Source organism: Bidens hawaiensis, unplaced genomic scaffold (genome assembly GCF_021521415.1).
Source record: "Bidens hawaiensis isolate Kalapana, Puna unplaced genomic scaffold, B.hawaiensis_p1.1 tig00024415_1, whole genome shotgun sequence".
NCBI classification, from domain to species: Eukaryota; Viridiplantae; Streptophyta; class Magnoliopsida; order Asterales; family Asteraceae; genus Bidens; species Bidens hawaiensis.
This window is the reverse complement of record NW_027493842.1, coordinates 229,750-242,991: the sequence shown is the minus strand read 5'-3', so window position 1 is coordinate 242,991 and position 13,242 is coordinate 229,750. Positions and strand designations below refer to the sequence as shown.

General features: G+C 35.7%; 1 protein-coding gene across 1 annotated transcript; it reads right to left on the bottom strand.

The window, feature by feature from the left end:
* Window positions 1-5,717: 5,717 nt before the first annotated feature.
* On the bottom strand, window positions 5,718-8,041 carry LOC143569151 (uncharacterized). Its single transcript, XM_077055132.1, has 6 exons — window positions 7,978-8,041; window positions 7,671-7,911; window positions 6,514-6,649; window positions 6,341-6,432; window positions 6,140-6,263; window positions 5,718-6,062 (listed from the first exon to the last, which is right to left on the bottom strand). The coding sequence occupies exons 1-6, from the start codon at window positions 8,030-8,032 to the stop codon at window positions 5,949-5,951; spliced, it is 762 nt and encodes a 253-aa protein (XP_076911247.1). The 5' UTR covers window positions 8,033-8,041; the 3' UTR covers window positions 5,718-5,948.
* Between the last annotated feature and the right edge of the window lie 5,201 nt (window positions 8,042-13,242).

Below are 13,242 nucleotides of genomic sequence, written 5' to 3'. Positions count from 1 at the left end.
CCCATCTGTGCCCCAATTATCCTATTCAACTTTTTAGAAGCTAACTTAAAGATATCAATGGTTATTTTTCTTTGGGCTAGATCTATCTCTAATTTGACAGTTTTAGCATTCAACTCAACTACACATTTTTCATGATGTTCGACAAGTTCTTCAGCTTGAAAAACTTTTTCATTAAGTTTAGTCATGTCATTACCATGAGTTTTAATTCTAGTGGCGTAGATCTTTTCAGCTTTCTTAAGTTCATCATTCTGACACCTAATGCTATAGATTTGATCTAAAATGTTAGCATTATGGTTTTTATAGTTCAAAACTTTATCAATGCAAGCTTGTGAGCAAAGTCTGTGTGTACCTCGGGAATGAGAAAGGCAGGTGTAGGTGTTCCATCAGCAGTGCTTGATGAGGTGCTTGTTTGATCAGTAAAGGCCATTCCAGCAAAGGTCGGAGGATTCTTCAACTCCTCAAATTGGTCATCCTCCCAATCTGGTTGAGTTGATTCAACAGTTCTTGTGATCATGGCCTTTGAGCTCGACTCGAGGCTTCCCTTGGATCCACTTCCTTGACCGATTCTTGGGACTTTTTGCTTCGAGTAGTAACTTGGAACGTGCCTCTTGTCGGATATTTTAGCACCTTTATTATGTGATCTTGATGTCATTCACAGCCATCGGTGGATTTGTGCATTCTCTAGAAAAATGACCTGGTTCGTTGCAGTTGTAACAGCGCAGCTTGTCCTTCTCGAACCCAATGTTTTTCCCATCAGCATCCTTGAAGTTATTCTTCCCATACTTTTTCATGAAGTTTGTAGCTCGGTGAACAGCCATAGCCATCTGGTACTTGATGTCTATTTCTTGAGATCCTTCTTGTTGATCTCGGGAAAATATCCTTGCTCAAAGGAAGGAGGGAGCAACTTTCCTTGTAATAACTCCTCGTGGCTTGCCATAAAGGCATGAAACATTGCCACATTGGAGTCATCCGGTAAGATGGTTTGAGGAGCAGTGTAAGCTTGATTGTTGGTTGATGCTTTGATCCCATGAGCCTTTAAGGCTTGTGCAACGGCTTTGTCGACTGCATTTTGAAAGGAGCTTGAGCTGGATGATGCTTTAGGTACGGCAGTGGTCTTGAAAGTAGAATTAGCAGTGTGAGCAGCAGGATGAGCTTGACTTATGAATGTTGTGCTTACACCCCGATCCAGTAGTTATTCCAGCTTTAGTAAGAGAACTAATGTGATTACCCATCCTTAATTTTTCATCCTTTCAAATGACTTGATAATGGAGGTCAAGTCAGCAAGGGTGGTGATCTAAAGATTTGTGGTTCTCGTGATTGTTATCACACTACTGTTCTAGGCATAAGGAAGGGAATTGAGCAACTTGTCATTAATTTCAACCTGATCATCCAATGCCAGCACTTTCGATCTTGGTAATCAAGGTTTCAAATCTCTGAATGAGGCTAGCAATTGATTCTCCTTGTACATAATTGAGCATGTTGAATTCTCCCTTCAACATTCCCTTCTTGCTTTTTTTCATTTCCAAGTTTCCTTCAAACTTGTTTACCAATGCATCCCAAAGACCCTTAGTTGTGGTGTAATCCCTCAAGGTTAGTGCAATTTCACGTGAGAGGCACACAGTAAGAACACCGAAGGCCCTATTGTCTTCATTGAGCATCCTTCTATCAGTTTCATCATAATCAGCTACACGTTTTGGAACATCACCATCAGGAGTGGAAGTTGTGGGCTGATATGGACCTTGTCAAATGATCTAAGGAGATTATAGTCAATGATTTTAAGGTAGTTTTGAAATCTCCACTTGAATTCTTCAAATTCATTTTCCCAAGTCATTAGCTTTGGAGGCTTCGTTGTAGTCCCGGCTTCGTTTTCAAACATCACACAACTCCTTACAGCTTCGTTGCTAACTTCTGAGTTTGGATTGGCCATTGCTCAAACAACTTTAAGATCAACATAAACACAACTGGGTTCTGCTGAAAATCACAAGTACAAGGTATTCGAATGGAGTGTACTTGAATGTAAAGTAATTGAATATAAGGTAATTGAATGAACAAGCAGATTCAGGGAAGATGGTTAAGTATAAATCAATCGAATGACTAAATAATCTAATCGAATAGCCGAGTCTAATCGAATAAGATAATAATCTAATCGAATGGACTATTCGAATCGAATGGGTATTAGATTCGATAAGGATTTGATTCGATTAGAGTGTAATCTGGATTCGATTCGATTGCTCTGGAGATACGATTAGATTGTAGTTTGTATTCGAATCGAATGGTGGTTCGATTCGAATAGACACTCGATTCGAATATGCTGACTTGATTCAATTCGATTAAACTTGAGTTCGATTAGATTACAGTTTGTATTCAAATCAAATGGTGATTCGATTCGAATAGACACTCGATTCGAATAGAGTCTGTACTTTAGGAAGGTACAGTGTGTACTTTCCTGCCACCTTTTTCCAAGAAATCTTTTTTGGTGAATGTCACTTCTATCAACCTTGGCCCTTTATGGATCTTCACAAAAACCAATGTTTTCACACTTTCAAACACCACTTTTTGAATATTTTTAACCTCTTTAACCCAAATTTCTTGTACTGTGAGCACACAAATTTGAACACAGGGCTTGAACACTTGAAGATTATGAACTTTATGAACAGTTTTGTAGCTTAGAGTAACCCGTAACCCACAATAACTCTTGAAAATCCATCTTTAACACAAACAAGACCAAAATCTAAGGTTGTGACCCAAGACTACAACTAGTAGAGCCCGAAAGCTCTGATATCAATTGTAGGTCCCTTAACCGAATCTAACAACACAAAAACTATTACTAGTTATCTTGGATCAACCTCTACACTAGTTAGCGGAAATAACTAGTTAGGACCGAGATCTCGGATCTTGTTTGTGTGTTTATTTCCGTGAGTAAGAGAAGAGAAGAGAGAGTTTTTAAGTTAGTAGATATGGTTTTTGCCAAAAGTTGTTATGTGTATGAGTTACACACACCTAATATATTGTGTGTGTACTCATGCACATCTTTCATTATATACGGCCCAATGGGCTCAAATACATATGGCCTTGGGCCCAAACATACATAATCAAAAGTTTAACATGCTAACATAACATAAACAAAATACAAGATACAAATACAAAAGACTAAACTAGAAATGGGCCTTACAGAAACCACATATATCATGTCATCTCCTTCCTTGTAATACAGTTGGATACATTACCAAATAATGGAGTGTCATCGCCAGACAACTACTTATAAAATCTGATGGGCCTCAGCTAAACTTACAATATAAATAATAAAAAATTCAAACTAAATAAAATAGTTAGAAATTCCTTGTTGTGTTCTCGAATTCATTTAACGAAGGAAAAGAAAGCATTTCCTTTCCTTTCTACCATTTTCTTTTCCATTCTCCCCGTCTCTTTTCCTTTCTTCCCAATTCTTTCCATTTCGGAAGGAAACAATCTCCTTCCATTTTATTCTTTAATTCTTCTTCCTTTCTTTTCCTTTTTTTTTTCATTAATGAAACTAAGGAACGCACTTTATATTGTGTCCTTCCCTTCCCTTTCCTTTCAAGAAAAAAACTCGGGTACACACCTTTTTTTTTGTTTCCCTCACTATCCTTTAATTACCGAAATAATTGTTGTTTATGGTCAAACTGATAGACGTTACGTATCGATGGACATTTACCGGGGAAAGTTTGTATTTCATTGATTTGGAACGAACAATTTACCGATGAACCATCAAATATGTTAATCCATCGGAGATTTTGTATTAGATTCCTGGGCTAGGTTTTCCATTTGTTTGTTGAGGGCCTATTTACAAATTTTAAAGACAAAATGATACATGCTCTTTCAAGATTGTAAGCATATTGAGAACATCCATTTTAGTTTGAATAATTCACGACACCCGAGTGTTTTTGGTAGCTCATTTTATCTGACAGTCTTTTTATTTAAATTCGGTAATTATTTTATTAAAAGGCCGATAAAGCTTAACCCATGAAACCAAACCGTTAGGCACAGTTCGGTTTTAAGTTTCAACGGTTTGATTTCGGTTTGATTTAATCAAAAAAAATTATTATTTGGTTTACGGTTGACCTAAAAACCGTCAAAACCGGACAGTGAATACCCCTAGCGTCAGCTAGATTTCATAGTTTGACATTCCTTTTTTCTTTTTAAACATTCTTTGATGCAATCAGCTTAGTTGCCTATATGTTGTGACAGAGCTTCAAGAATGTTGGACATAAGTTGATAAAGAAGTGTATGTTGGTGAAGTTAAGATCCTATGTGCAACTTGAAAAGACTAAACCATGAAAAAATCATAAGCTTCCCAGAACTTTTAAATTTTGGGTGAAATATCTTTTTGAAAAGTTCTTCAGAATTATATGAAGTTTAAAATTCTAAACTTTACTTTAGAAGTAGAACTGCGGTCTTCTAAGGCGTCTTTTTCTTCAATAGTTGACCGAATACTTAACGATTATAATTTGTAATTTTTTGAATATTTAATGCATCATCTAGGTTCACAATCCCCTCGACCCATTGAATGATTGTTTGTTTCAGGATTAAGGTCGTTGAATTGTATCAATTTTACACTATAGCATGATGATTTTAATTAGTTATCACATCCTATCCTAGTACGATGGACAACCTTTAGTTTCCTTCAAGTAGCACTCCTAGCTTATAACTTGATGATTACTAGAAGCATTATTCAATGTCTAAAAACACCAGCGACTGATATAAGGGTTAATTGGGGAAGATGAAAAGCGATGGTCTTATGATGAAAGATTTTAATCGAAGTTAATAAACAAAGGTTTATCGGATTTTAATAATCCATATTGAATGGTATTTGCCGATAATAATCTATACACATCACTAATGATCCAAATTTTAAAAAGTTGGCCCCCGTTAAAAATGACTTAACGGCGTTACATTTTATACCGAATTCCAAAGTAATGTTTTAAGGATTTTAATCGGAAGAAGGATACAAGTCGTTTTGTGTGAAACTTCCTTCAACCATAAACAAAACTTCTTTTACGTTACTTTTTATCCTTAAGTTCCACCACATTTTTCCCCCATTACCAAATATTACATCCAAATTAGTTGAAAACGTCCATGTATGTAATTTTCAAATCAGGCGTCACGTAAACAACAATAGCACTGCATATAAGGTTAATAATCAGATAACAAAGTTTCATAAATACGAAGCCAAGGCTTATACTATGGACTACCAATCCACTTAATGGGTCAAAAGTAATCCTGTTAAAATGGGCGAGGCTGGTCAGGGGTCGATTCAGATTTCAGAATTGGTTGGCGTCTTTGGAACAAAACTGGTTCAAGTAAAGATAAGCTCGGATCAAACCAAATTGTCTTATTAAAGTACCATTTGCTTAACCTGTCTTATTAAAGTATCACTTTGCTTCAGGTCATAACATGTCTGTACTAAAATGTGTTTGGATTGACCCATTTTGACTCGTTGGTTCGAGCCTGTCTAAATTGACATGTTGGAAACTAATGTTTTACTTGGAGCTCGTATCTTTCATTATTATCTTATTGTTCCCCAAGCTTGTGTTAGTTTTCACATCCAGAACTAATCTATGTGTACATGACTTCCTTCTTCTCCTCCTTTATGTACATAAAGTAATTATAAAAGTTAAATAGCGGCCGGTTGAATTTCATGGAACCGGCCAATTTACTTTGGTCGATTTTAACGGTTTATAAACACCCATAATTTTAATATGTGACAAAATGGCCACACTATTAATACTATATAAACGCGTTTAGCCATTCTAAACGATTACCAAAAGCCTATCCCCAAACGATAAATACTATTTTTGCAATCTGATTAATAAACACCGGATCCTATAATCCTAATATCATCATGTACAAAAACTCATCCAGAAATAAGGCACTCAGTCACTGCCGCCGAATACATCATGCCTTAAAAGTTAAACCTCGCAGATATGAACCGAACTTGTTTCCTGAGCTACACCCCAATATGCAGTTTTACCAAAATAAGCCGTTACACCCTTTAAAAATCCCCGTACATAATTTTCTTCAATCTGAAATTTTTCAAACCAGTTATAAATTACTCTCCACAAATCCCCTATGAAACTAAAGATACAGATAAATATATAACCTCAACATTTAAAGGTGGAGAAGATAGCCAAGAGAGTTGTTCAACTTGACAAACGTCCACATTTCGGGGCAGAAACATCATTATATTTGGAGTTATTGTTTGAGCCACTTGAAACAATGTGTACCTGTATATAAACCGCAATTAAATGAAATAGAAAACATTTAATGATATAAAAAAATATAAAAGAAATATATGGTTTACCCGTCCACTGGCTTCAGTAAGTCGAGAGTAAAATTCTCAGTCGTCTTATACGATGGACCTCCCCATGGTGGCGAAAGAAATGCTACATTTCCCTAACAATAGACATGCGAAATGATGTAGTTTCATAATATAATGTTATGACATAACAACTTATAAGTGACAAATAATAATACCTTTAGAGATGGTGCTAGTTGCAAAAAGTCTCCAACTATGAAATCAATATAGCTATCCACACCATAAATCTTTGAATTGTTTGATGCCATCTCAACTTTTTTAGGATCAATATCTATGGCAATAACATGATATCCCCTACAAATTATGAACATTTAAAGTATATTATAACCGGCAACAAAAACTATTATAATTCACCTTGGGATGTTAAACAGGTTGTGTTTGAGGATTGGCGGGTCCAAACCAACACGAAAACGAACCCAAACACGAAAATTGTGTTAGAAACATAACCGAAGACGACCTGAATAGTCGCCACGGGTTGACCCAAACACGACGACCCGTTTGGAAAGTTTTTAATTTTTAAATTTTTTCCACATACTAGTATTTTTTTACATTTTTACAACAAAATACAAATTTGTAGTAAAGAATTGCATTCTAATTATAAAATCTTATGTTAATTTTCTTTCTTGCTTTATATTTTGGTATAACATACCGAACCAATTTAATTTACTGGACAAAACACATTTTTGAAAAATAAACTAAACAATAAATAGCTTAAACGGGTCAACGTTCAAACCTGCCTGGTTGACCCAAACCCAGCTAAACGAGTTCTACCCGAAACTGACCCAAACCCAGCTATATTAAACCTGAACTCGCGAATTTTCGTGTTAAATTTCAACCTCCTTTTTTCTAAACACAAAGGTGGTAAATGGCACGAACACGGAAATTGTGTCAAACACGTGAATTTGAACACGACCCACATAGTCATAGGTTGACCCGAACACGGCCCGTTTGACCAGAAAGTTTTTATTTTTAAAATTTTTTCACATACTAGTACTTTAAATTTATATTTTCACAACAAAAAAAAACGCAAACTTATATAAAAGAATTACATTTTGATTATAAAATCTTATGTTAATTTTCTTTCTTGTTTTAAATTTTGGAACAATACACCAAACCAATTTAATTCATTGCATACAACACATTAAAAAAAAACAAAATAAACAATAAATGGGCTAAACGGGTCAATCCGCAATTGGGCTTGATCCAAAACTGACCCGAACCCGTTTATTCCAAACCCCAATCATGTTGAATTTTAAATTTTCAAACCTTCAAGGTAGCAAATTATCAATAGTTGACCAGAAAAAGTCAAACTTACAGTGCAGCAAACTGAATGGAATTACCACCCATCCCAGCAAAGCAATCGACAACGACTCCACCGCCGACGCTCCGCTGCGCGTGGCGGACGGCAATTTCCTCCGGCGTGACGGAGAACCATCCTTCTTCGTCCATTTTGATGCCTTCATCGTACCTAGAGAATAAGCTGTACCTTTGCAGCCAGTACTTGTTAACCTTTGGGCTGATGATGTTGTTGGGTTTACATTTAGCCCTGATTTTAACTGGGATGGTTATAAGTAAAATACAGAAGAGTAAATAATGTTCGGAATTAAGAGGAAATTGCTTACGTTTTCGTTTGAGGGTTTTTGATCGCTTCTTTGACTGACGGTTTGACCTTGTCATTTGCAGAATTTGTGAATGTTTAGTAGCAGGCTGGAAGACGAATATGAATGGGAATGGATTTAACTTTTTAGGTTTTTTTTGTAACAATAAAAAATATAAAATAAATTAAAATTAAAATTCATATTTTTGAGTGGTAGGGACATTTTAAAAATTTTTGACGACGGAAATTAGTTTGTATTCATCCGTTTAATAGATGAATAAAAATTAACAAGGGATTTCTTTCGATCAACTATATTATAAAGTAAAAGAGCAGACAAAGAATCGTTAGAAGTTAGACCAAGTATAGTGAAGGGATTTTTAGATACTACAAGTATCATTACATCACTGCCACTTAGGCATTGAACATTCAGTAACAATTCATTGAAAAATACATTATGGGTTAATAAAAAACATTTATTATTGAATCTTTGTCTTTTATAAAAAAGGTGAATGGATAGTTTGATTGGTTGGGAAAAACTCCCCCCCCCCCCCTTCGGGGTTAGTTAATTAAAAGTACCGTCACATTACCAACACGCGTGCATTGGACATTCACTTAAAAGCGGCTAAAGGTTTAGTAAAAAAACATTTATAATTAAATATTATTCTTATAAAAAGATGAGTGGATAGTTTGATTGGTGTGGGGGGGTTCAGGGTTGCTGTGGTTTTGTGTCACACACTAACGCTGTTAAAACGGATGAGGTGGCAGAGAGTGGTGCCACCCACTGCTCAGCTAAACTTAGTTTTAGGCCTTAACTCACTTATCTTTGAAACTTCAGATGACCAACATTTGACTTTTGTTAAATTACACCCAGCTTCACTATATACATGTTATCCAAGACGGACTCACCTTATGCAGGCCGAGTTAATGTGAACCGAATTATTGATTAATTTCAGAGAAAAACGTAGTAGAGAAAATATATAAAAAATTTATAAGAACCCTTAAGAATAATTGAAATGAATCCATAGTATCAAATTCAAGGTTCTTGTAGTGATAAATCTCTTATGCACAACTTTTAGTATTTTAAATTAGTTAAATAATTTTTTTAGTTACGCCTATTTTAGTCATTTTATATATTTTATTAAAATCTTCAGCTACTTTATTAAATATCTAAATATATCTAAAAAACTAACAGTCACCAGCTAGTTTTACCAAACATACCATAGGTCTACTCCCAACAACCTCAATTATTTCATTAGTCATCGTTTAATTCAATAACCACAAGTTATCACAAATGAGCTTGATTTTTTGTTTTAAGAAATATAAACATGGTTCGATTTTTGTGTTTTTTTTGTTTCAAAAGAAGTGTGAATTTGTGTGATTAAATTCTTTATTTGAAAGATTAAGGTAGCGTTTGATATGCATGATTGAGAGGCGTAATGGAATAGACCATTATGATTGAATGAAAAAAATGTGCTTGGTTGGTCAATGGAATGGAGTTACCAATTACCATGTTCATTCCATTCCCTCTAAAACACTTCAAATTCATTTCATCTCACCCTCTTGTGTTTTTTTTACATTTCATTCTTCTTTCACGCTATATCACCTTCACCACCCTCCCACCACTACTACCAATTGCTCTCTCACCACCACCACCACCACCACCACCACCGCCCGCTACCACTCACCACCACCAGTCATCACCACCACCTGCCACCAGCCACCCCCACCCCCACCCATCGCTCCCGCCCGTCACCACCACCCATCGCTCCTGGCCATCACCACCACCACACGCCGCTTACCACCGCCACCTGTCGCCACCAACAATCGCTCATGCTCATCGCCACCGCCACCAACAACCACCACCATTACTGCTCGCCGCCCACCACCGCCACCACCAACCATCGCTCTCGCCCATCACCACCACCGTCCACCACCCGCCACTCACCACCACCCGCCACCACCATTACTGTTCGCCGCCCCCCACCACCACCCCACCACTACTCATTACCATTTTTATTTTATTTCGGCTTTTTCTAGCTTACCAAAAAAAGTAAAAAATAATAATTCATATCATTTTCACATGGCAATCATTCTTTTAGTGGTTAAAACACTTAAACTTTTAAATGGACAGCTTATCATTTCTTTTTCTTTTTTTTTATAAAAATGAGCTTAAATGAATTAATTAAGTTAAACAACACATATTTAAAGAAAAAAATCCCAACCTACCGAGATAATCACGTTTATAATTCTAACTTTCATCACATAAACTTGTTTATATTAAAAATTAATTTTTTCTTTTATAATTTGATAACTAACCTTTATCTTTTATATTTGGCCATCAACTTTTATCATTTAAACTATAGTTTGTCATCAAATTTACTTTTATCTTTTATACTTTGGTTTCTAAACTTACTTTTATTTTTTATATTTTGGCAACCTAACTTTTTGCCTTTAGACTTTGGCCATCAAAATTATAAAAATCAAATTCAAAACTTATTTTTTACGTTGACCATTTAAGAACGATACCTTGTTGTAAAGAAGTTATCTTTCTTTTACTAAAAATTCAAGATGTAATTATTTTTTTGCAAATACAGAAGTAATGCAGTTTCTCATTCATTTTCGGACCTAATTCAGTTTAAACGTAGCTTAAATTACACACATTAATCCAAATCCCATATTACAAATGTTTAATTATTAACTAGTGTTCTTCCCGGCGCGTTGTGCCGGGCAGGTTGGTAAAACCCGAGCGATGGTAAAACCCATGCGTTGATGGCGTAAATTACGTGTATTATTGTATCGGAACTAAGACCAAAAAAACTATAAAAATTGAGGTGGGCCAATGACGTGGCGACGGTTGGTAAAACACGGTCATTGGTAAAACCTGACCGTTATCAACCGGACGTTGAGACGGTGAGTCAATGCGAATTCGTTGGTTTTTGTCATGTTCGTTACGATACCTGAACTAAAAAAACATCAGCATTCGGTCGGTTTTCGTTATGGTACCGGAACTAAAACAAAACGCGATGAGTCTAGGCGAATTCGGTCGTTTTCGTCACGGTTTCTTAACTAAAACAAAATAATAGAAAAACAAAAAGAAAATTGACATTCGGTTAGTTTTTCGTTATGTTAATTACATGCCGAAACTAAAACAAAACAAAAACTAAAAATAAATAGAAAAAAACAAATAAAAATCCACCAATTCGGTGCCGCAAAGTAGCCAAATGGGAACTTTGCGGCACCAAAGTTGTAAAATGTTATATATAATAATTTTGTTTGGAAAATTATAGGCCTTAGAAGTGGAGACCTAAAGCTCTAGCTTTATTTCGCCATCCCTATGGACGATCCTGAAAAACCGAACCAATACCGACGATTCATCGTGTCCTTGCCGCAACGTGCTAGTTTAAAGAAGCTCTCGAGAGAGGGTTTAGATCCTGTAGGATTTCGCGTGAGGTAACCAACGAAGACGTTAGGGTTACTTCGCGAAACAAGTTCGAGCTGCCGCAAAGCGTGTAGCTTGAACTTGATTTTCTAAATACTCAAATATATAATTTACGTATAATTTTCATTAATTCGTTTTTAAACCCTAGATGGACATATTTGATTTATTATTTTATTTATAGGTAAGTGTCATTTTAGTACCTGTGGTTTATTCAATTACGAAACTTTCGTATAGATTTTGAATTTATTGCAAATGGATACCTCACCTTTTTAAAACTTGCAATTTAGTACTTTTTTTAACTCCGTCTATTTTACCCGTTAATTTAGGGGTACTGTGGTAAATTCAATATTATTTTTTTTCTTTTTCGTTTTTCCTCTTCTCTTCGTCTTCTACTCAATCTTTCCACTTTTCTCTTTAAAAAATATTTTTCTTAAATCCAAGCACACCCTAAATCCCCAAATCCAAACCCCAAAAATCCAATACACAACACTGGATTTAGGTTGCAGAATGAGAGTTTACTTGAAATTCTTTTGCATTCTCATAAGATGTTATTGGTGGTAAGGGTAGGGTTGGTGGCGACAGGTCTGGTGGGCGGTGCTAGGGTTAGCGGTGACAGGTCAACGGTGGTTTTCTGGTTTGTTGTGGTTGTTTCATGGTAATTGTGTAGGTACTGCAAGTGGGGGATGGGATGTGGTGGTACTGGAAGGCTGGGGGTGGTGGCGGTTGATTTTGTGATGGTTGTATAAGGTTGGATGGTGATAGATGGTGGGGGGGGGGGGGGGGTTCGGCAGTAGGTTTTTTAAATGGGGTAGTTGTGGATTTAAATGGAGATGTTGTGGTATCTCACCGAAAATGGTGACCGAATCAAGAGAGAGAGAGGTGGTAGTGGTGGGGAAGATGTAGAGAGAGAGAGAGAGAGTGGTGAAAGAAGAGGAAAAATGAGGTAGAAGACGGGGGAGAAAAGAGGAAAAAAGAAAAAGAAAAAAAAATAATGAATTTACCATTGTACCCCTGACTTAACAGGTAAAATAGACGAAGTTAAAAAAAAGTACTAAAATTGCAAGTTTTAGAAAAGTGAGGTATCCATTTGCAATAAATTTAAAATCGGTATTAAAGTTGCGTAATTGAACAAACCATGTCACACCCCGAAAATCTTAACTTAAAACAGCGGAAGACTTAACTTAAGTCGTTCTGGTTATGACAGATGCCGATAGCCAATAACAATAGAATAATTAATAATAAAAGATTATCTTTCGTTAAAGAAAATATATATTACAACATCAGAGTTTTTATACACGTGTCATCGCACGTAGGGGTGTTCATCGGATCGGATAACGGATTATTCGGGTTATTCGATTCGGGTTATTCGGATTTGAAAATTTTTGGACCCTATCCGAAATCCGATCCGATCCGAATTAAGAATATTCCTATCTGATCTGAATCTATCCGAATTCAATTCGGATCGGATTCGGATAATATCCGAATAATCCGAAATTATCCGAATAAACCGAAATAAACCTAAAAAATTTTCATATTTTTTTGTTCTTAACATTTAATAGTTTAAAATCACAATAAACATACAAAACGAAAAATACGAATTACTCTTAACACAAATTTAAAGTTTAAACTTCAAATAATAGTCTAATAAATATACAAAACTGGAAAATACCACTAAAAACATGTTTTTATTCGGATTAAACGGATATCCGAATAATCCGAACAATCCGAATTTTTTAAAATTCCATATCCGAATCCGATCCGAATCCGAATTAGTTATTCGGATATTTGGATTGATCCGATCCAAATATCCGAATAATAATTCGGATCGGTTTATTTGGGTTTCGGTTTCGG